The 25,166-nt window shown below is 41.7% G+C and overlaps 1 protein-coding gene across 3 annotated transcripts; it reads right to left on the bottom strand.

Moving 5' to 3' along the window:
- Positions 1-14: 14 nt before the first annotated feature.
- RBBP7 (RB binding protein 7, chromatin remodeling factor) lies at positions 15-24,651 on the bottom strand. 3 transcript variants are annotated; one of them, XM_058535504.1, is made up of 12 exons: positions 24,369-24,651; positions 23,391-23,535; positions 19,027-19,172; positions 14,637-14,810; positions 13,473-13,588; positions 8,067-8,227; positions 7,464-7,590; positions 7,267-7,344; positions 6,574-6,650; positions 4,023-4,080; positions 1,285-1,395; positions 15-489 (listed from the first exon to the last, which is right to left on the bottom strand). In XM_058535504.1, the coding sequence occupies exons 1-12, from the start codon at positions 24,382-24,384 to the stop codon at positions 421-423; spliced, it is 1,278 nt and encodes a 425-aa protein (XP_058391487.1). In that variant the 5' UTR covers positions 24,385-24,651; the 3' UTR covers positions 15-420. The 3 variants fall into 3 exon arrangements, with proteins under 3 accessions (XP_058391487.1, XP_058391486.1, XP_058391485.1); XM_058535503.1 differs by lacking the exon at positions 24,369-24,651 and adding an exon at positions 23,820-23,982 and having other exon boundaries at positions 14,637-14,783; XM_058535502.1 differs by lacking the exon at positions 24,369-24,651 and adding an exon at positions 23,820-23,982.
- Positions 24,652-25,166: the final 515 nt, after the last annotated feature.

Consider the following 25,166-nt stretch of genomic DNA (forward strand, 5'->3'; position numbering starts at 1 on the left):
CACCCCTACCAAGGTTCTAAAAGAATAAAACAAAATTTATTTTAAAACTTTATTTCTGCAAAGCCAATCAAGAAGTGTTGGAGGGAAAAAGTGTAAAAGTTATTCTTGCATATTTGGGAACAGCAAGCACTTAGTTTGAGAAAACAAGGACTTAAAACAGTTGAATCAAAGGCAGTACCCCGCTACTTGTATTTTAAAACAACAGTGATGTTCTTTCTTAAGCAACATTTCCTTTCTTCCCTAAAAGCTACAATATGATACAGTACGCAATAGCTCACTTGAAAGTGCTAGAATCAAAGATAGAGAACGCCATATGCCCTCCAACTTCTACTCCCTACTATACACTGCCTTTGTGGCGCTTGATGAACCAAGCGTTCATGTAGCAGTACATTCAACAGAAATATGTCTCGTACTGTGGGTTTAAGATCCTTGCCCCTCCAGTTCCGATGCTGTGACATCTGACTCTTCATCATTGTAAATATTTTCAGCCTGGAGATAACAACCAAATAAATTCATAGGTAAAACTCCCCATGGTTTTTACAAGATTATCTAAAAATAGCATTTAATAATTCTGCCTATCCAGATTTTAGGATTCACTGGTCAGTGTGTTTCAGTGTTAGAAATTAAATGTGGACACAGTTAAGTTTCCTTTTTGTGTTTTTCCCCCAAAGATTTTAATGAGGAAAAGGCAGGCCAGTGTTCTCAAAAATTATCTGCCAGTGTATAATTCCACATATATACCTAGCTGCCCATGCACTACTTATTTCAATTACTGGTCATAAAAGGTGTTTCTCCAAAGCATTTCAAACATCATTTAGAGGGAGCGACAGCTCTGAAGTTTATGAAAGGGCTGGTTAACAACTCAACGCCTGAGAAATACCGAGTACTTAGTGCTCATCGTCAGAGAACTCAGTTTCACATGAACGCACTGGCACTTTCCCCCGGATCCTTCATGCCTATAACACAGCAAACGCTGGACACAGAGCAGAGATGCCAAGAGCCCAGGTGATGAAGAGCGCAACAATCATGACAATAGGAGCATGTGCCATTGTCTACATCTGTGTGTTTATATAGACATGTACAGAGATTTCTCCCAACCCGACAGGTGCATACTGAACTAAAGACTTAAAACGGAAAAAGGTCTATTAAGATTGTTTCCTTTCTATAAATATTTGGTATAATATGCAGAACCTAAATATTTGAAATATTTCTATTACACCATATCATCAGTAAATCTCTCCTTTACAAGATAATCATTCAGGAAAAATTCGTATTTTAGCTCACCATTTGCCATATCTGCATGATGTTGTCCTCAGACACGGAGCAAATGACCCAAGGCTCATTGGGGTTCCAACTAAAATCTGATATCTTGGCGGTATGTCCTCCATGAATAAACTGTTAATAAGAACAAAAAAAGCCTTGCTTTCCTATCATGTTAAAAGTTTTTAGAGCATCAGTCTTGCAACTAGGGGTCACTGTCCCTTGGTTTGGAGGGAGGGCGGTACAGGCTTAGTAACATGCCCCTCCACCACTCTTTATTTTGCAAATTTCCAAGCCCTCAGAAAAGGTGACAGAATAGTACAATGAACGCCTAGATACCCTCCACTTCGATTCCCCACTCAGTCTTGTTACCATGTGCTTTCTCTTACCCAGACACACCTGCTCAGCAGACATGACACCTCACCCCTAAGTACGTCGGCCTGCATCACCTAAGAATAGACATTTTCCTACACGACCACAATGCCATTTCCATACCTAACACAATTAACATTAATTCTGCCTTGTTATCAAATATATAGTTCGGTACAAACATTTAAGGTAATAGATTTCCAGAATGTCTAATATTATATACTCTTTCCTAAACCTGACCCACCTGAGGAGTCTCTTGGTTCTTCTGCAGCCCCCCTGTCACAGTTTCCCTTCTCCCCCTTACTAAAAGGCAGGCATACCTCTCCGCCATCCTCAATCTCTCCAAGGCTCACTGACCCCAAGTGGAAGAAAAATCCCCGGGGCTCCAAAAGCATAGCTCCTGACAGTCCCCTCTTGAGGGCTAAACGGAGGGCTTTGCTTAGAAATGCTGAAGGGGGCAGAGTCTTGCTTCCTGCAAGAGACCACCTCATGGGAAGGCACTGGGCCTTATTTATCTTACAATTAAGATTCAGAAGAAACAATTCTCAAAAGGACAATATGAATACATTGTTCTGAACTGAGAAGTCACACTTCCTGACAGGAAGTCTGATTTGACTCTAGTTTGACAGAGGTCTCTGTTGTGCCAACTAGGTTACATGCAAGGTAACTATTTTACTTCATAATTTTATCAGTTTAAAAATGAGATGGGATAAAACAGCTCTTCAAAATAGTCTTTCAGGGGACATAAGTGAAAATATTTTAAGACCACTGGCCTTGAATATATACAGGAGTCATCAAGATATTGTTATATTAAAATTATAGTTAGTATACAGTTTACTACACTTAAATGTCCCTTGATTTCAAGCTTTCTTGTGAAAAGAGCAAGATCCTAGTGGATTTTCTCAAGGACCATGAAACTGTTACAGAGCCATAATATATGAAGTAATACACTCTCCTCTCCCTGTGATGTCAAAAAATAGCTGGAAACCTTGAAAACATTGTGCTAAGTCCAAGAATCAGTCACAAAAAACCACATATGATTCCATTTATATGAAAAATTTCCAGAATAGGCAAATCTAGAGAGACAGAAAGTAGATTACTAGTTGCCAGGGGCTGGGGAAAGGAGAAGATTGGAGAGTGATAGCTCAAGGGTACGAAGTTTCTTTTTGAGGGGACAAAAATGTTCCAAAATTTGTGATGGTCGTACAACTCTATGAATATGCTAAAAACCACTGAACTGTATACTTTAAATAGGTGAAAGGTATGGTATGTGAGTAATATCTCAATAAAGGTGTTACCAATGTAAAAAAATAAGTAAAAATAGCTGGACAAAAACAGCTGGTAGCAATACCTTAGCTAGAAATACTTAAACTATGAGGCCCTGCATCATAAAACAGACTTTTCAGATTAAGTCACCATTCAGATGCTGTCATCTGTCTAGGGTAGCAGTTTACTGAGAAATACTCTTCTTTAAGCAGCAGTGGGATTAACACTGAACATGCTGGTACGTCCAAGTCTCACCACACCACTCTGCCACTGTGTGCAGTGCTGCTGGGCACACAACACACTGGACAAGGAGTACGGGGGTCTCAGATGCCCACACAATGTGGGACTGAGCGGGCATCTTCCATGTGTAGGGGTCACCCTCAAGGGCCTTCTTTACCTTTCAAAAGTGGTGGGCAAAGAACAAATGTACAAAAAATTAATTCTGGCCTAAGAGCTAAATACACTTTACAGAGGAACGAGTGCTTATCTGCCAAATGACAGGTGGAGACAAACGTTGAATTCAGAGTGAGGACAAAGAACCACTGCTAAGTCTGGCAATGCTTCATCGTGTACACTGAAGGACTCAGAAAGATGGGAAGGATGAGGACGGACAGGACAGACACCACCACGTAACCCTTTAAGGGGCTGAGGAGCAGCTGAGATGACTCAATTAGGAGTGAGCGGGAAATGGTGGGCTCTGTTGGCATCAACAAGAGAAGCAGCATTCATTTTCTGGGCAGGGAACTTAAAAATCAGGTCATTAAATTTTTTCTATACTGTAGAAAGTGTTAAGTCTTGCTAATTGAATATCAATACCTGCTCCCCCCGCCCCCCAAGAAAACCCTCACAGATATTACAATTGAGTATCAGTGAGAAATGACTATATACTATTTTCCAGGAGCTCAAATTCTTTCCAGTGAAACATTCATAAAAACCTACTGGGCCCAATTTACTATTTTCAATAAATGTTAAAACCTAATCACAATAACCTCCAAGGCCTCCTATTTGAAATCATCTTTAAGACCTAGAATTTGAAGTTCTGACTCATTTTCCAGATACATGGATCAATGACCAACAGTCCAATCTGCATATGACATTTCATCATGCATAAGAAAGCCAATATATACCAGGAGTTCTGGAGGCCCATCTTCCGCATCTTCTGCTGATTGTTCTTCTCCAATTTTGCTATTAACAAAGAACATAAAGCTTTCATCATTGAAATTCTTGTAGCATGAATGTCTGCAAAACCAGTATCAGCCCAGAAAGCGCATCTTAAAACACACAGGCACATTCTAAAAACAACTTTTCTATACTGCTATCAATTAGAGTTTTTATATTCTTTGGTGGGAGGGTAGGATGTTTACTTTCTGGAAATCGGTAAGAGCTGTTCATAACTAAAGCTGCAGAACAGAAATTGTTAATACTAAATATTAACTTAAAATTCATTCAATATTTTAACTGTGGTGTTTACTGCATTAGAATTAAAAGATGAAATGTATATAAAATACCTACAGAAGAAGTGATGCCCAGCCCCTCCCACTTCCCTCTAATCCAAGCTTTTTTCATTCCAGGAGATACTATTACACATCAGTATCATAGATACGTCAACAAAACAACTATGGAATGTATACGCAAGGAAAGGTTAAGTTTTATTTTTTTCTTCTCTTAAAAATTTCATTTTTTGGGGGCCGGCCCCGTGGCTTAGCGGTTAAGTGCACGCGTTCCGCTACTGGCGGCCCGGGTTTGGATCCCGGCTGTGCACCGACGCACCGCTTCTCCGGCCATGCTGAGGCCGCGTCCCATATACAGCAACTAGAAGGATGTGCAACTATTGACATACAACTATCTACCCGGGCTTTGGGGGAAAAAAGGACGAGGACTGGCAATAGATGTTAGCTCAGAGCCGGTCTTCCTCTGCAAAAAGAGGAGGATTGGCATGGATGTTAGCTCAGGGCTGATCTTCCTCTCACACACACACACACAAAATTCACTTTTTGGAATTTGCCATCAATCCCAACAGTGAAATCACTCTGAAGTTACCCACCAATATCAGCCCTATCAGCACCCTAGCCCAAAGGCAGACTCTGCTAGTAATAACTGCTAAAAAACAGCCAAAATACACCACTTTCCAAGTGACACTTTTTTTCCCCCCATAAAACTAATCCAACACACCAAACACGTGGGACTGCTAGACAATTATGTTTCTCCTCCCTGTCAGGAGTACACCAACTTGCCCACACCGACCATTTTAATCCATAATGTCATCTAGTGTAGTTTTAATAGTACCAAGTCACATTAAGTAGTAGATAATAACAACAAACAAACACATAGAGACAGAGATTGGATTGGTGGTTACCAGAGGGGAAGCGGGGAGGGAAGAGGGGGAAAGGGATAATTAGGCACGGTGATGGATTGTAATTAGTATTTGGGTGGTGAACATGAGAGGATGTAATCTATGCAGAAATAGAAGTATGATGTACACCTGAAATTTATACAATGTTATAAACCCATGTTACCACAATAAACAAAAAGTTAAAAAAAAAATTCTACAATGCCTACAAGTTTATTATTGGCACCTGTAGGGACAATTCAGTTGCCAGGGCATCAGACTTTCAAACCTTGCTGCAAAACTTCATACAACCACTAGATAGTTTTGTTTTAGGTTTCTAATTTTACTACTAAAATTGTTTTCAAATAAAATAGAAGAATATACTCAAACGTCTGCTTTAAAGATTCTCTATATTTTCAAGCATCTATCATGGCCAGAGTTTGTTCTATAAGAACAGAGAACATTAGATATTTCGAAGTTTTAAAATGCAAGCATTTTATTCTGCAGTGTCTCTATTCCATACCCTGAAGGATGGGTCTACTGTCTCTGTAATTAAGGCAGCCTTGCTTCTAATATACTAAAAACTCAGTCCACTTCAAAGCAATACACTTAATAAAGATAGGAAATAAGTGTTTTTTTGGTAACTTGATTTACACTTAAGATAACATCTTATGGAGAAGTATATAACTGAACAACTTTATTAACGGCTCTAAAGGCTCAGATAAAACAAACTACAGGAGAAGAAAAAGTACAGGAGTCTCAAATTCTTAAAATGGCAACTCTGAGAAGTCAAGGACATTTAAGAATTGGAAGAAACTCTTTATACAGTGAGCCCCAGAAGAACACAAGCTCTCTGACAGCATGGGCTGTGCTCACTCCATTCCAAGTGAATCCCCAGCACTTATACAACCTACAGCAGGAGCTCCTGCCTGCAGAATGAATCCAGGAAAGCACAGAAGAGCAAACTGTAGAAAAACTCTGGGAAGACTAATCCTACAGTTGTACGTGAGATCCAATGAGACATGAACAGCTAACACCTTTACCCCTTTCTATAGCAAGAGTGTTTTCAATATACTCATTTGGATGTTAAAACACATACACCCACCCCCCCAAACTTCTTGCCTGAATCTCAATAGAAAAACAAAACTCACATCATATAATTTTACAGTCCATTTGCTGATTCACTTCTATTTCAAAGAACAAAGATCTTTCAGAAAGGTACTTAAAAGTTACTTTAACATTAGACTTATTAAACCGGGGTTAGCAAATTGTTCTTCTAGTTTATGAATTATTACATAATCTGCTAGATGAACATATTTATGCAGTTTCTTGTCAACAGATTGAGTTACCTTAAATCCCACACATTCAGGCGGCGATCAGTACCACTTGAAGCCAGAATAGTTTCGTTATGTGGAGACCAGTGGACCTAGCAAGACATATTTGAAAAGGTAAACAATCACCCGTTCCTAGGCTTATGGATATTGTTCTCATCCTTGATAGTTCCCTGTCTCATGTTCTGTATCCTCTCCTTGGCCTACAGCCCTCATCCTCCTTGTCTTATCCTTTCAAGGGCTCTTAAATGGCCTGTCTTCCCAGCCTGGCCCCAGGAGGGTCGCACACTCCCCAATACAGGGGAACCCATACTAGGGGGCCCAATAAACTTATTCAGCCCCATAACCATCCCAGAAACTTTTAAATTTTTCAGTGAAGTATATCTTAACCTATGCAAATCTCTATTTTAAACCATATACGAGACATTTTTTCCCTCGAGGACCCACTGCGCTTGGCACACCTTCACTGAAGAGTCCTTGGGATCTCTTTAAACAGATCTTGTTCTGCAAGGCTTTTTTCTACTTCTGAACTAATAGTCTCTCAAAAAGCTCCAAGTTATTTCCCACTGTTAACTTATACAGCAGAAGAGGAGCTTTTTAAAAAGACAATGTCCATGCCCACTACATAAAAGAAAAAAAAATTTTTTTAATTTCCCCCTACCAAAAAGTTACTAAAATTGGACCCAGGGACACCAGAAAACTGTGACGTACCTGGAAAATTTCATCTTTATGAGATTCGAAGGTATGGAGTTTTAATTTTAAATTACGCAGATCCCATAAAGCTACAGTCTGAAGAAACAAATGAAAAGGAATTCATTTCTGTACTTTATCATAAGAATTTTTAAATATCTGATTACAGTACAAAGCAGCTGCATTTGTAAACACCAAATACGTAAAAATGTAGAAACCTTATCTGCAGAGCCAGTTGCAAGAATGAACTCGCTGTAGGGATTGAATGACAGGCAATTGACCTCGGCGGTGTGCGCATCCACCAGGTGGCTTGGCTTGGAGGTGGTATTGGACCTGGTGTCCCATCTAAAACACAAAGGTACAGGCACACAGCACACAAGGCGGCCACTTGACCCTCCTCCACTTCTCACGTGCTCACCCTCATTTCCACGTCAGCACCAAAAGGGTGACTGAATGCAGCTGTGGGGCCACACCCTGATGTAATCATTCTCCTCCCTCATCTTCAACGAAGTCCCCCAATCCCAATTTTGATATTTACCACTACACCAACCATGTTTCTTCATGTTTACATAAGTGTTTTCTTTTTTAAATAAAAAATTGTGTTCATTCATATAGCACAGTAACTTATATGTGAAAAGGCCATTACATATGTGCAGTTTATGTTAATTATACCTCACTAAAGCTGTTTTTTTCCTTTTTTTTTTTAAGGCCAAAACATAACTTAAAAAAAAAAAAAAGAAATCAAACCACAGACCACCACAATCACTGATGGTCCTTCAGGACACCCATATAACAAGACCCCACTGAACTTTCCACCTTACATCATAAGTTTCTGATCATCAGCGACAGATCCAAACAATGACTCGTGCAGCAGGTGCCAGGCCACATCCTCTACAACAGCCGAGTGGCCAGTAAAGATTGCTTTAGCATCCACAATTTTGCCTTCCTTTGGTCCTGCATTTATATCCCACAGACAGACAGTCTAAAGAAGGAAAAAACAAACAAAATCCATAAGAGATTGAATTTAAATGCTAATATCTTATTTAAAACACTTTCATTAAAAACAAAACTATAAACAAAACAATTTAACTATATAAAAGTTAGAAATAAACATGAGGGAGAGGAAATACAAACAAAAGTGAAGCTTCATAAACAGAAGAGTATAGTATTGGTGTAGCTTCTATGATCTGAGATGTGGAGGGCAAGGAAAACACACTGTAATGGGGGCAAGGGGAGACCGAGCATGGTGGCAGGCAAGGGATACTCAGGTTAGAATTTCTACCTAAATACATTCACTCAAGTATCTAAAATTCATCTAGATTACACAACACAACACTAAGAGCCCAGTGTTCAGTCTACCAAACAGAAATGCACATCCTAAAAATTCACACTGGGTTGGGAGACTGGGGATTAAAACTACAACGTGCCTCTTAAAAAGCAAAAGCCTCTGCAAATGAAACCAGGATCAAAATGAATAGACAACCCACCAGATAGGAGAAAATATTTGCGAATCATATATCCGACAAGGGGTTAATCTCCATAATAGATAAAGAACTCCCACAACTGAACAACAAAAAAACAAACAACCCGATCAAAAAATGGGCAGAGAATATGAACACATACTTTCCCAAGGAAGATATACAGATGGCCAATAGGCACATGAAAAGATGTTCAACATCACTAATCATCAGGGAAATGCAAATCAAAACCACACTAAGATGTCACCTTACACCCATTAGAATGGCTATAATCACCAAGACAAAATACAACAAATGTTGGAGAGGTTGTGGAGAAATGGGAACCCTAATTCACTGCTGGTGGGAATGCAAACTGGTGCAGCCTCTATGGAAAACAGTACGGAGATTCCTCAAAAAATTAAAAATAGAAATACCCTATGATCCAGCTATCCCACTACTGGGTATCTATCCAACGAACCTGAAATCAACAATCCAAAGAGGGTTATGCACCCCTATGTTCATTGCAGCATTATTCACTATAGCCAAGAAGTGTCCTCGACTGATGATTGGATAAAGAAGATGTGTATATATATATATATATACAATGGAATACTACTCAGCCATAAAAAAGACAAAATTGTCTCATCTGCAACAACATGGATGGACCTGGAGGGTATTATGTTAAGTGAAATAAGCCAGGGAGAGAAAGACAAACACCGCATGATTTCACTCATATGTGGAAGATAAACCAACACACGGACAGAGAGAACTGTATGGTGGTTACCAGGTGCAAGGGGGTTGGGGGGTGGGCGCAAGGGGTGAAGGGGCGCATTTATATGGTGACTGACAATAATGTAAAACCAAAATTTCACAATGTTATAAACTATTAAGACATCAATAAAAATTAAAATTAAAAAAAAAAAAGCAACAGCCTTTGGACAAGCCTCTCACTTCTCAGTAGAAACCCGTAGACATCAGGAAGTACGACAGGTGAATGACCCAGAAACCCTCCTAGGCTACTTTGAGAGGCCAAAGGTCGGGGCCTGCAGACAGACCCCCACAATGTGCTCCTCAAAACATCAGCAGAGCCCAAGGAGAGGCCATGGGGCCTTCTCCAGGCCTCAAATACCACAAATCAGCAGTCTCTGGGAGCTGAGTCTTCTCTTGACATCCCATCACAAAAAAAGTTAAGAAGAAAGTCTTAAGTTTTTATGAAAAAAAAAAATCACAAGCTACAGGGCAATGATTCTCATCCACTGGTTTAAAGTAACAGGTAATTCCATTAAGGCATATTCACACTAATTCCACTGACACTGTTATGGGCTTCATCTCTTTTTAAATCGCTTTCTTATCTGGACGGTTTTCTGTAACAAAGTTAACTTCCCAGTAACAAAAAATAATTTTACATAACACATGTGCCCTTAGTCTCTGTTGATACTTAAACAGATGCACAATTTACATGCACTGAAGAGAAAGGAACGTGTGGAGCTCTTGCCACCCTCCCCTGCTCCTCACCTCAGAAGGATCCTGGGAAGATTAGTAAGATGCTCAGCACATGCGGAGCCCTATGGAAACGTCAGCTATTATTATGACTAGCAACTCCCAGCCCGGTGTCTTCAAAAAGTACTAGTAATTAAGTTACTGAGTACAACCCATCCTCCCTGTTTGGGAGACTCTCCACATCTACCTTGAGGAAAATGGAGGAAAGCTTCCTTTCAGAAAATTAAAGCAGACCTTTGCTTCCCAGCCTCCCTTGCAGTGGGGCTGTAGAAACTGACCCAGGCTCCATCAGTCCAAGCAGAACTTTGAATTGTAAACAGGGGACAATCTGTTCTAATGGGGGGGGAGGGCCAGTAACATCCACTTTCCAGGGGTGACAAGAGTGACGTCCTCAACTGGCCTGATCTGGGCCGTGGATCTGACCTCTCCCTCTCTTTTCCAGGCCATTTTTGAGCTATCACGGCAATCCTGTCAGCTACCCTACACCCAATGCCCTTCCGATAAATTCCTTTTCTGTTTAAATTACCCAGAGTTGGTTTTGATTACTTGCAACAGAAGAACCTTAATTGGGTCAATTATCTACTTTCAGTATTTCAAAAAGCTTAACAGAAATTGCAATCGACAGAAATATCAAGAAGTCTGCAACATGACAGGCCCTATTCTAAGCACGGGGATATACTAAGGAAGAAGGCAAAGAACCTGCTCTCATGAAGCCGACATAAAATGCTGGCCAAGTTACACGAGCTTTCAAAAGCTCCCAAAGTCAACTCACAGCTTCTGGTTGGAGTCACACCAAACACTTTCTGCTTACGGTATGGGATCCACAAAAGAAGATAGGGAGCTGTTAGTGACAAGAATGCTACACACACTGATCGACAATAAATCACAACAAGATCACTTTGCATTTCCATGGTACTTTTAATGGTCAGAGTACTTTATATTAAGGAGGCCAAGGCAACTCAATAGGGAAAGATGAGTCTTTTAGACAACGGTGCGAGGAAAACTGAACGTCCACATGCAGAGGATGAAGTTGGACCCCTACCTCACACCATATACAAAAATTAACTCAAAATGGGGGCCAGCCTGGTGGCGCAAGCAGTTAAGTGCGCGCACTCTGCTGCGGCGGCCTGGGGTTCGCCAGTTCAGATCCCAGACGCGCACCGACGCACCACTTGTCAAGCCATGCTGTGGCGGCGTCCCATATAAAGTGGAGGAAGATGGGCATGGATGTTAGCCCAGAGCCAGTCTTCCTCAGCAAAAAAAAGAGGAGGATTGGCAGACGTTAGCTCAGGGCCGATCTTCCTCACACACACACACAAAAAAAACCCAAAATGGATCAAAGACCCAAATGTAAGAGTTCAAACTATAAAATTCTTAGAAAACATAGGTGTAAATCTTTGTGATGCTGGATTATGTAATGGCTTCTTAGATATGATACCAAAAGCACAAGTGACAAAATAAAAAAATATATAAATTGGACTCAAAATTAAAAACTTTTGTGCTTCAGAGAACATCATCAAAAACTCAAAGAACAGGGGCCTGCCCCATGGCATAGCGGTTAAGTGTGCATGCTCCGATGCTGGCGGCCCAGGTTTGGATCCCAGGCATGCACCAATGCACCACATGTCAGGCCATGCTGTGGCAGCATCCCCCATAAAGTGGAGGAAGATGGGCATGGATGTTAGCTCAGAGCCGGTCTTCCTCAGCAAAAAGAGGAGGATTAGCATGGATGTTAGCTCAGGGCTGATCTTCCTCACAAAAAAAAAAAAAACTTACAGAATAGGAGAAAACTTTTTGAAATCATATATATGATAAAGGACTTGTATCTAGAATATATAAAAAACATAACTCAATAATAAAATTAAAAAATGGACAAAAGATTTCAATACATATTTTTCCAAAGAAGATATACAAATGGCCAATAAGCACATGAAAAGATGCTCAACATCATTAGTCATCAGGGAAATATCAATCAAAACCACAATAAGATACCAGTTCACACCCACTAGGACGGCTATAATAAAAAAGACAGGGGATGGTCCAGTGGCATAGTGGTTAAGTTTGTGCCCTCCGCTTCAGCGGCCCAGGGTTCACAGGTTTGGATCCTGGGCACGGACCTATGCACTGCTTATCAAGCCATGCTGTGGCAGGCATCCCACATATAAAATAGAGGAAGATGGGCACAGATGTTAGCCCAGGGCCAATCTTGCTCAGCAAAAAGAGGAAGATTGGCAACAGATGTTAGCTCAGGGCTAATCTTCCTCACCAAAAAAAAATAAAAAAAAAAAGACAATCACAAGTGTTGGTGAGGACATGGAGAAATTGGAACCCTGGTACATTGCTGGTGGAAACGTGAAGTGGTACAGCTCCTTTGGAAAACAGTTGGGCAGTTCTTCAAAAAGTTAAACATAGAGTTATCCTATGACCCACTAATTCCACTCCTAGGTAATTACCCAAGAGAAATGAAGACATATATCCACACAAAAACTTGTACAAAAATGTTCACAGCAACATCATTCAAAACAGCCCCAAAATGGAAACAACCCAAATGTCCATCAACTGATAAGAGTCAATTGTGGTATATCCATATAATGGAATATTATTCAGCCATAAAAAGGAATGAAGTACTGACATATGCTTCAACATGGATGAACCTTAAAAACATTATAAGTGAAAGAAGCCAGAGAGAAAAAGCCACATATTATATGATTCCATTTATATCAAATATCAAGAATAGACAAATCTATAGAAATATAAAGTCATGGTCGCCAGGAGCTGGGGGCAGGGAGGGAGTGGGGAGTCACTGCTTAATGAGTAATGGAATTTCTTTTTGTGACACTTGATGAAAATGTTTTAGAATTAGATAGTGGTGATGGTTGCACATCTTTGTGAATATACTAAAACTCATTGAATTGTACACTTAAACAACGAAAAATAAACTAAAGAGTAATTTATATTAATCAGGCCTCATAAACACCTGTATCGAGTTTCCACCATAGAGGTCTGCTTTTAAATAATGGACCACCATTATTTTTACCCACATTCCCTCCATTCTAAGGCCACTTCAAAAGAGCTCTGTGGAATCCCAAGGCTCCAAAAAGGTCATTAAATAACCACTGCTCTAAAGCCTGTGAAAATGTTATCACAATAATCAGCAGTATTATCTTAGAAAATCTTTCATCTATATAGTGTTCCTTCAAGGCAGAACTGTCCATGACACTGTCTTTAACTCTCAGTACATGAGTAGATTAGGAAGAATAGGTTTCTCACATGGTCATCGGATGCACTGAGGAGATGTCCACTCAAATTAGAATTCCAGGAAAGACCATAGCCTTCCTTTTGGTGGCCTCTTAGCCTGAGATCAGGATTACATTCTCCACTTGGGTCTAAAAAAAAATACATTAATTACTAAATGATTATCTGTATATCAGAACTGGTAAGAGCAAATTCTCATTCCTGAGTGAGCCATAACATTTATTATAATGCTTGGAAAAGCACTGCACACCAACAAGGACTTGGTCTGAGCCACAGCCACCTTCAAAAGGTATTCTCTGTGCTTCATTTCAAATACTCAATGCAAATCAGGTCTCATGACCATAAAATGACTGGTTGCTTTGCAAAACCTAGTACTAGCTCTAACACAAAAGACTGAAAACTATAGCTATCCCACAAATTTGTGTGGTGACAACCCACCCCACCCCCGGGTCAATTTTTCAAAATATTTTTGTGAGGAAAGAGTTAACAGAGCAGATCTGGTTGTTCAGTCCCTGCATGTCTCCAGAGTAGCCTGCAATCATGACTGACCCTTAGCCAACCCCTGGGAATATGACCCTCACAAAATTCTTCATGTCACTGACTGATGAAGTTGTGTATGCCCAGAGCAGTGGGGCATGCTGTAGCAGCTTGTCAAGACTTGTAGGATTGTTTAGCAAGATTCATGATGTATCTGGCTTCACTGTTGGGGTCCTGAGTTTCCTGCACCATGGCTAGTCATAGGGCAGGATATGCCTAAGTAATCAGACCTCCATAAAAATCCCCAGACCCTGAGACTCAAACGGGCTTCCCTGGGCAGAGACATTTAGCATGTGCCCCTGGGGTTTGCTACGAGAGAAAAGAATGCACATTCTATGTGGTCCCAGTGGGGAAGGAATCAGAAGCTTGTGCCTGACCTCCCTGGACTCTGCCTGACATCTATCTTTTTCCTCCTGCTTTTTCTCTGCATCCTTTGCTGTAATAAATCTTCGCCAGGAGTATAGTCTGTTGTGAGGTCCTTCTGTTAAATCACTGAACTTGAGGTTGGTTATGGCACACTCAAAACAATTTTTAAACCTTTAAAAATTATAGAGTATACTACAGTTTGAATGACCTCAAAGTAATTATCATTTTGAATTAAGAAAAATGGTCAAGCAATGGCCTGACTTTATTACTACATACCTGGCTTAGCAGGGTGCTTTGTATAATCAAAAACCAGCACGTCAGAGGATGGTGTTTTTGTAGCAATGATGTGAGGATTCTGTGGCATGTAACGAGCTCGGTTTACTTCTCCTTCGTGGTTAATTTTAATTTCACATTCAATTTTTCCTGTTACAGAACCAAAGCCACCAAATTCTAATGTGAGAAGAAAGAAATAAACACATACACTTACGATTAAAATTCACAAGTCACTTAGTTTAATCAACCCAACAGACTTGAACCTGACAGAATACAACACAAATGACCGGAGAGAACACAAAAATATAGGTTCACTTGCCACTTGGAATTTATTTATTCTCAAAGCTCATTTGCATTGGAAAATATTGAGAGCTATTTTATGCAAGCTAATTCACTTCCACCTTGGATTTAAAACAATTAAAAATCGGCCTCGTTCAGTTGCGATGATGATGTAGTTATTCACTACAATTCAAATAACCACATAATAAACACACCTCAGCCTTTTAGTTCAAATACAACTCATGTGGAAGTGCTGCAGTGAATTAGCATCTTATTTTAGGTTTCATTAAGACAGGGAAGGTCTCACCCTCAGGGTATGAACACTCCTTGAATCTCAAGTCAGAAACATCCTCAAATTGGAAATCCATGCTAACTCCCACCCAACCCCAATCACACAAACATTGGTTCCACCAGCATACTTGGTTCAACTGCTAGTGGAGTGCAAAGCTACAACGAGGGGCTAACCTCTCTATCTGCTGTGTGAATAAGAATACAGTGTTAAATAGTTATTAAAAAGGCCTTGGAAAAGTAACAAAGCCACATAAAAAGTATGATAACTACTGAGAACCAGCAAGATGATAGCAGAAACAATACAAGTAGAGAACATCCAAGCAGATAATAGCAGACAAAAATATCTTTGAACATTTCATAGATAAAAACTTGAATTAGTTGCTGACACTTGAGTTCAGAGGCTTCACATTATGACTGTGTTATTTTTTCTTGACCTATATTGCTTCTTCTTTGCACGTTCCTTTTTAGCTCACTCTGTGTCTCAGGTCAGGGAACACTAACTCCAATGCCTAATGGAGCCAGGCAGGTAACAAGTAAAACAGACTGGCTGGGGCCTGGCGAAAACACACGGAAAGCAGTAAACCACTGCTCAGTTTCTGCCAGCTCCTGCTGTGTGGGAATGCTTAATGAACACTGGCTCCCATGGCTTACTATCAGCATTCAGCCATTCTTCCCTATGGCAAACACAGCTTACTATTTCTGTTTAGCTGAAAAATCATATGCCACTCCACACAACTACTCTCACACTACCACATGCAATCACTCCTTTCCCTCCCCTTCGTGTCAGTGGAAGAAATGTGCCTCAGCCTTTCTAAGACCACCCCTCCTGATCCCCTCACCTCCTCCCTCCTGAGACCCTGCTCCAAACCTGCCCCCACTTTATTTTCAACCTCTCACCCCCATGGACTCCAAGAGTTCTTTCTAACTCTTCTGCTACCAAGATACTCAATTTTCCCCATTTCTTTAGTTAAAACAAACTGAACAGCTCTCCTTTTTAAAAAACTGGGATTCCAGGTAAGATTTACTTTGAATATAGGGTTTTGTTTTCTCAAACACAAAAGAAAAAGGTTGCACCGGCCCCGTGGCTTAGTGGTTAAGTGCTCGCGCTCCGCTACTGGCGGCCCAGGTTTGGATCCTGGGTGCGCACCGACACACCGCTTCTCTGGCCATGCTGAGGCCGTGTCCCACATACAGCAACTAGAAGGATGTGCAACTATGACATACAACTATCTACTGGGGCTTTGGTGGAAAAAAAGGAGGAGGATTGGCAATAGATGTTAGCTCAGAGCCGGTCTTCCTCAGCAAAAAGAGGAGGATTAGCATGGATGTTAGCTCAGGGCTGATCTTCCTCACAAAAAAAAAAAAGAAAAAGTTTGAAAAACCACTATCTCAATGACAACAGTAGCCATTAAAAATACCATAACTGGGGCTGGCCCCATGGCGTAGCGGTTAAGTGCACGTGCTCCGCTGCTGGTGGCCAGGGTTCGGATCCCGGGCATGCACCGCTTGTCAGCCCATGTTGTGGCAGCCTCCCATATAAAGTGGAGGAAGACAGGCACAGATGTTAGCCCAGGGCCAGTCTTCCTCGGCAAAAAGAGGAGGATTGGCATGGATGTTAGCTCAGGGCTGATCTTCCGCAAAAAAAAAAAAAAAAAACCATAACTGAGAATAAAAAAAGGTGTTAACTGTGAATTATTTCAGTCACTTGTTAGAATGTGATACACTGGACAAGTGACTTTAATAACTTCATATATCCATATATTATGCACAGAGACTAATGCTTAAGCTGGAAGTCCAATAAGTACATACTTCAGGACTAAAAGCCATTAAAAAGTTTCTGATTACAACAATATTTTCAGAAATAATACATAAGGTTGTAGGGGAATGGACGGTGAATTATGGGAGCAGTACACTGAGTAAATCATTTTGGAAAATAGTTTTATATTTATTTTAAGTTGACAATGAATATACCATACAACTCAGCAATTCCATTCCACTAAATATTCTCCCACATGTGTACAAGGAGACATGGCACGGATGTGCACTGAAGTATTGCTCATAAGAACCAAAACACCACATAGATAAAATTCAACTGCCCCTTGGTAGAAGAATGGACAAACTCAGGTTTAATCATAATGGAATACTTTACAGCAATTAAAAGAATGACAGACATCTACATGGTACACAAACACATAAACAATACTGAATGGAAAAAGCAAGCTGCTAAACATCATTAATGTATATTCACTACTTATGAGTAATAAAAATACAAACAGTTGAAAATGGCACACTAATTTCAGGACAGTGACGAATTCTGGAAAGGCAGGAAGGAATGGGTGGTGGGACTTTAGCTATAACGTAATATTTTATTTTCAATAAGAAAAAAACCTAAAGCAAATACTGGAAAATGTTAAAATCTATTAAACCATTTGTGGCAGTGTGGAAAGCACTAACCCAGCAGGTCTGGTTGCTTAGCCCTCACAGCTCTGAGCGACACTGGGACCATGACTGACCCTTGGCCAACTCCTAGGAACACAGACCTCAGAATGTTCTTTATGCCACTGATGGATTAATGATTTTGTGGCATACACCAGGAGCAACAGACCATGCTGTACCAGTTCGTCAGGGTTGCTTTGCACAAATATCAAGATTGACAATATACACCTGGTTTCATTATTGGGGTCCTGAGTTTCAGTTGTCATGGCTGGCTGCCAGCAGGATGTGCCTCTGAAACCAGCCCCCGACAAAAGCCTCAGACCTTGACACTCAAATGGGTTTCCCTGGACAGAGATATTCTGCACGTGTCCCTGTCGTTGGCTGCCAGAGAAAGCACATCCTGTGCAGCCTTGGATGAGACTCATGGCAGCCCTCTCAGCATATCTTCTTCCTGCTGCTTTTCTTCTGTACTCTTTATTGTTAACAAACTTTAGCCTTGAGCATAATTTGCTATCGAGTCTTGTGAGTCCTCCTAGCAAAATCACCAAACTTGAGTGGTGGTGAGCATGAGAATACCAAAACAGAGGAATGTATATTCGGGCCGGGGGGGGGGGGGGGCGCTCAACAGCTTCCATAAAAATCCCACTATTAACTGATTAACTGTTTGGTATATGTGCCTCCTTGGCTTTTTTCTATGCATACACCAACACATTATTACTTTTACCAAACTGGGTACTATAATCACACATACTAGTTAATTTATCTTGGACACCTTTCCATACCACTGCATACATATTTATCCTATTTTGTGTGCGTGTGTATAAAAATTTCAGATTTATCTCATTCTTAGTAATTGCTGCACAGTATTTCAAACATACTATAATGTGTTTAACCAATTTCCTATGAACTAATATCTGGGTTGCTAGGTTGATCCTAATTTTTCAATCCTACAAATAATGCTATTGTGAAATCCTTATGGCACATGTGGGTGAGTGGTTCTAGGATAAAGTCCCAGAAGTTAAATTGCTGGGCCAAAACATATTAGCATAAAGTTTTAGGGTTTTTTTTTTGCTGAAGAAGATTCACCCTGAGCTAACATCTGTTGCCAATCTTCCTCTTTTTTTGCTTGAGGAAGACGAGCCCTGAGCTAACATCCATGCCAATCTTCTTCCATCTTGTATGTGGGTTTCTGCCACAGCACGGCTTGATGAGTGGTATAGGTCTGCACCTGGGATCTGAACCCGTGAACCTGGGCCACCGAAGTGGAGCACACCGAACTTAACCACCAGGCCACAGGGCCAGCCCCGAGCATAAAGTTTTAAAAACATATAATTAGAAAGAGGCATACTCCCTTAAACATCAATAGTGGAATATATGATATACCTACCACCCTTCTCACTGTCACAGTGGGAAGCATCAAACTGAGCATCATCATTCGGAATATGGACACGAGCAACCACGAGATGATTCTGCTCATCAGATGTGTGAGTCCCCAGCACTAGCCAATGAAGGGCATAATCCTTTCCTTCTGGTCTGTTTAGGAAAGAAAATAAGTCACACTAATCCTACAAGAAATCAGTAGCTAACAAATTCAATCTATCACCAATCCCCGTGCTTATAAATCATGACTTTTCACCTAAAAAATATCTTCTATTTTAATGTTAGACGTTTCCAATTTCCCAATAAGAGTCAACAAGGTAGAATGGAAAGAATAAAATGCTGAGTTACAAAAACTGGGTTTAACTCCTGGCTCAAACTATAATTAGCCACATGCAGTTCCTTAAATCACAACTTTCCTGTGTGCCTCAGTTTCTTCACCTAAAAAATAGGTTATGAATGAAAATGGCATGACGTGAAAATCCCTTATGTTTATGGTGCTTAAAGTTTATCAAATGGGCATTCTCAATTTTACGGGGGTGGGGGGAGGGAGGCTTTGTTACCTTGTTCTGTGGAAACTCACTTTGAGGCTGAAGAACCTGCTGATGCCTCTTGGCATCCTGGTCCAAGCAGTGATTTTGCATCTTGATCTATTAACAATACTCCTTCATTCGTATTAGCTAGAATATCAATTTTCACCTGTGCTCCATGGTCCCACCTCAATGAGGAGGGCTAAGAAGTAGGGCTCTGAACCCCAACACCAGACAAGTTAGGCTATTTATCTGTTTCTAAATTTCAGCTGTACAAAGGATTCAGTGCTTTTTAAAAAAAAAAGTTTGGGGGTTACTTCCACGCATGTAATTTACTGATAACCAAAAAAGATACAAGATGAAATATTACCAAGACTTGGCTTAAGGTAAAAAAGAACAATAAACACACAAACAATCCCCAAAACAGAATAAGGCAGCCATGGCTAAGCAATACCAGCTTGTTTCAAAAAAGACATGGGTCTTATTCAATGTATGTTCAGTGGCCAAGAATATAATGTAGCTATCAAAAAAGGTAATTAATTCCATCTTAGATGAACTTGTATGGGGAGAGGAGAGGTAATGTGCATGAGCACTTGCCCACTTTTAACTGGAAAAATCACATAGAAAATTAGGCTCTAGGCAATGTACTTCAGGAGGACTTAGACAAAATGAAGCCTTTTCCAGGAATAGTGGCTCAAAATGAAAGAGAACTTAAACATATCTCATGAGAACCATTTGAAAAGAAATAGGAATGCTTGAGAAAAAGGAGGCACCACAGAGCAATGTTAGGGCTGACATAAAAGGAAGTGACTTGCTTTTTACAGGATTAAGCAGAAAAACTGAGACCAACAGGTAAAAGTCACAGGTCAACACGTCAATTCATCACAGGACCTTTCTATGAGCATGGTCCCAAGACGGACTGGAGGATCAGAAAAATTCCTCTTGATTCTAAAATTCAATTATTCTGGTTTCCCATGACTTGATCATCATATAAGGATTTTTCTTTATACTACAAATCCTTTCATCTCCATCATTAAAATACAAGCCTATTTTCCTGAACCAATCACTATTTCACTATTTTCCTCCAATACTGGATGCACCTAAGGCTGCAGAAGCACTTATGATAAGACCTTGTCCATTTTCAGTGCCAGAATCTTTTGACCATTTTGACTCCGCCGCTAAGAAATTCACCCAACAATCACAGATTATCACAAGGTTATTCTCAGCAGCACTGTCTGAAGCAGCAAAAGACTAAAAACAACCTAAATATCCATCAATAGGGAACTGGTGACATAAATTATAGTATATCCATAAATGAAATTCTATGGAGCCCTTGAAACAAATGAATATATCTAAGCATGCTGACAGGAAAAAGTCTCCAATATAAACCCCTAATTAAAAAGTCAAGTGAGCACCTTGCTACCAGAAAAAAAAGATGGAAGGAAGATATATGTATGTACTTCTTCATGCCTGCAGGATGGATAAGAAATTGCAAACAATGACTGACTCTGCTCTGGGTAAGGGAACTATGAGAATAGGGGCTGTGGAAGGGGGACTTATTTTTCAATCTATGCACTTTTGTACCATCTGAATTTGAATGATTACAAAGCTTTTCAGGTAGAAAATAAGTTAGTCTCAATATGTTTAAGAAATTATTTAATAAGAGATATGAAACCATGATCTACCAGTTTTGAAAAACAATCTCTTAGAGAGATCTAAATTTTTAAAAGCCAAATCAATTATTTGGACGATTACCTAACTCAATTTAAGGACAACAGCTCAGAAAGCGCAAGTAATCATTTGGAAACATGTTTTATGTAGGCAGAAGGCCTTATGAGGTTGAGTAGGGTCTAGTTCCTCAAAGAGCCAGGCAGTAAGAGTAGCCAACATTTCTACTGTTCTGTGTAGTGACAAAACACAAATTACAGGGCCTTCATCCCCCAAAGAGAACCCTGCAAAGCACCCCACAGCCATCTTCAACATCCAAGAATGCAGGCTGGCTGGCATTTTCTTGCATTCCCAGAGCCACTGCACGTCCCACAACCAGATCCCACTTCTTCATACGCAAAGAACACCATGGCATACATAATTTAGTTAAAGTATTTTCTGTTAAGTTTCTAAGCGTTAACATAAAAGCAATATCTGGGCTGAGAACATATAGCTCTATTATCTTTAAAATCTTTATGCAAAACACATTATAGGTAACATTTTAAAAAGACTTCAGTAAGCAGCTTTCATTGAAATCCAAATGGAAAAACACAGTTATTCCATCCTATCTAACAAATTATTTCTGAACAAAAGGGGTGTAAAAATCAGCATCAGTCACCACTTACTGTGTACTTACTCTGCACCAGCACTTTCACATGCACGATCTTATTTAATTCCCTCAAATGCAAGCAGTCAGTACCATCAGCACCTCAATTTACATACCAGACAACTCCGTCTGATAGAGACTGACCAGCTTGCTCGAATTCACAAAGCTACTAAGAAGCAAGGGGCAGAATTCAAACTCAGGTCTCTAACCTTAAAGCCCCCGCTCTTTTCTACTGTTACAGTAGGTCAGAAACATCCAAGAGAATGTAAATTAAGTTGTTAAAGTTTTAAATCTGCTTAACAGGAAAACACAAAGAGTAAAATGCACAAGATGCTCTAAACCAGAACCTGGATACCCTTAAGTATTCGATGCTCAAAGTTGTTTTATCAACGCTTAGACCTCTCCATTATTTAGTTCTTGGCTACTCTTCCCACATCTGTGTATTTATGTTGAGATTTTTGGGAACCCCAAGGGAAGCCCCTATCTGTATGGAAGTCAATGACGGCATATGGAGAATGTGGCTGTTATATGAGTAATTTTATATAAACTAACTCTTATTTTTATAACGTCGCAAAATCCCCTTTCTAGATTAGAGTTTGATTAATCTTCATTAAATTATATGCTCACAATACCCAAATTTAATACACTTGTAAAGTACATAGCCAAATTCCTACTAGAAAAAGTGCAAGTATATAAGAAAGGTAACCTAGTGCAGGGGATACCTCGACTCTGGGGCCATCCGGTTTGGGTTCAAAAACCTGATCTACCACTTACCAGCTGTGTAATCTTGGACATGTTACTTAACATCTCAGTCCCAATGTCCACATCAGTAAAACAAGGATGATAAAAAGTAATCCTAGTGCTGTTGTATTAAACCCAATAACAGCATGTAGAACTTTTCAGGTGTGCCAGGCCCCGTTCTAAGTGCTCAAATGTTAGCAATTACTACCAGAGACGTTTTAGAAATAGCTGAAAAGAACACTCGTATGAAGACCAACAGCAATCTCAAACTGTATTTCATACTATAAGCCAATAACAACACCTTTTCTTTGGTGAGCTGTTGCTAAATTCTTTTCCCCTTTGCCAATTAAAACATACTCATCTTGGGGGCTGGTTACATGGGTTCATGGTTACATAGTTCACCGTAAAAATTCATCAAGCCATAGGCTTATGATTTGTGCACTTTTCTGTACATATGCTATTTTTCAATAAAATTTTAAAGAAATCCATTAGTCTGAAGCCCAAAGAGACACCGCTCTATATTTAAACCCAAGAAATGTCAAACATATCCAGCGCTTCCTACAAATACAATTAATCTCACAGCAGATTCTTTCTCCCCTTTTAACGCCACACTTATACGTCAGAAATCATCCCATAAACCACTTAAATTTTGAAAATAAAAATCACCTGCCACCTCATCCAAGGGCTAAATTGATTACATTTTTCTGTTCTATGTATAAAATGCCAAAATTAGGAAATTCAGGACAAGAGTTAAATTCGTGCAAAATAAAAGTTGCCAGACACTCTTACTTAGTCACTTCAGGAAGCCACTGAACGGTAAGACTCGGCCACTGCAGAGCATGTGTCATAACCAGGTCATACAGAAACGGTGTATTCTTCTTCCAGATTTTATATTCTTCATTGATGACACGCTCCTCCACAGTATCTTCAAACACTGAAATTTGGAGAAAGCCCATACGATTAAGCGGCTGAGAGGGATCAAAATCAGAATCGATACACAGATACTGGAGATCACCTCGAGACGGCCACACCTAATCTACTCTTTGCCTTTAACCTCTAATTTGGACGCGAACAACTGCTCTTCCAGAATGTGGAGAGAATATTAACACCAGAAAGCTTATTTTTTGCAGTTTGAGATCAATACCGCCTGCGTATTCAGAACGGAGTAATTAATTACACGGACACGGAAACTGTCTTGCTGGTTACTGCTGTTCGCACCTGTTCTAAGATGACGACCCGTATGTAGAGGAGCTCCACGACCCGCCCCGGGAGACGAATCCACGTGTAGCAAAACCCCATCGGCCCGCTCCCTCCAACCCCCACCAGGAGAGGCCTCCGCTCCCACGAAACCGGTGTCGGCAGCCATAGGCCGGCGGGTTCCAGAATCCCCCGGACAAGGGCCGCGACCCCGAGGCGGTCGACGCGCGCGCGTGGAAGAAGCCGCCGTGCCCGCTTTCCGGCGGCGGAGACCGCCTCCACCCGGGACCGAGGGCGCGGGAGGGAGCGCCGCCGCCGGGAGGGGGGGTCCGAGGGGAGAGAGGGAAGGGGGCCCACCCCGCGGCCCCGCGCCCGGCTCCGGAAGTGCTCAAAGCCCTCAGCGCCGCGGCCCCGTCCCGCGTAGGCCCTCGAGGCGCGCGCCCAGCCTCGCGCCCGGCCCCGCCCCCTGCTCCTCACGCCAATTCGCGCCTTTCGCCGGCGCGTGCCGCGGCCTCGCGCGCCCGCCGCCCCCCGCGGCCCCGGCGTGCGCCGCCCCGCAGGGCCTCTTACTCTCTTTACTCGCCATCTTGCGTCGGGTCGTTCGCCCCTCGCCGCCGCCTCAGACTCCCCTCGCTAGCCAAGAGCAGCCCAACCGCAGGCGCTCCTGCCTTTCCCAGGCGCGTCACACACTTCTAGCTCTCGAAGCGTGAGCTCCGGCTCACAGCCTGGGTGCTCCCCAGACGCCGCGTCCTTCTCTCCTGCCTCCTCCCCGCTCGCGGGTACCGAGGTCTGAGGCGCTCTTCTCTCTCTCTCTCCAAACTTGGAACGAGACTTTTCAACCCGCGCCTCTCAGCCCGCCCAGGCAGCTGAGCGCAGGCGCATCCGCCCTGGGAAAAGCGAGAGGCGGTGGAGAGGCGGACCTGGGAGCCAACGGCTTCATCGCCTCGACCAATGACGTGCGGCAAGCAGGTTTCACGCGGCGTTCGGAGGCGGGCTTCTGGGGGTGCGCAGGGCGTTCCGCGGCAGGAAGTTGGCGAGGCGCAGGCGCGAGGGCTCGCCCGGCGCTCCCAGGGCCGGCCGCGGGGGCGGATGGGGGTGCGCTGGGGGTGGGGCGAATGGAGGCGCGGCGTGCGGGCTGCACGGGGGCTGCGAGCCTCGCGGAGGCGAGCCCCGGGGCCGTGGGGCGTGGCTGCTTGCAGCGGCCGTGGCGGTGGGGGTGGGAGGGGGGCAGGGAGGCTGCCTCCGCTTAGCCAAGCAAAATCTCAGAGCCAGAAAGGAAAATGGTTTCTAGTCTGGAGAGATTACTGTGCCCGCAAAGTCTACCCAATAATCACGAGCATGCAATTCTGTGCACCTTGAAAGGTCTTC

Source organism: Diceros bicornis, chromosome X (genome assembly GCF_020826845.1).
Source record: "Diceros bicornis minor isolate mBicDic1 chromosome X, mDicBic1.mat.cur, whole genome shotgun sequence".
NCBI classification, from domain to species: Eukaryota; Metazoa; Chordata; class Mammalia; order Perissodactyla; family Rhinocerotidae; genus Diceros; species Diceros bicornis.

What these genes read in the sequence shown, in the direction of transcription:
- RBBP7 (XM_058535502.1), bottom strand. Translation starts at nt 23,967, where the DNA reads ATGGCTGCCGACACCGGTTTCGTGGGAGCGGAGGCCTCTCCTGGTGGG. An exon ending in GGGTCGTCATCTTAGAACAG is followed by an intron (nt 23,536 to 23,819) that starts GTGCGAACAGCA and finishes TCCAAATTTCAG; the next exon opens with TGTTTGAAGATACTGTGGAG. An exon ending in ATAAAGATGAAATTTTCCAG is followed by an intron (nt 6,651 to 7,266) that starts GTACGTCACAGT and finishes ATGTCTTGCTAG; the next exon opens with GTCCACTGGTCTCCACATAA.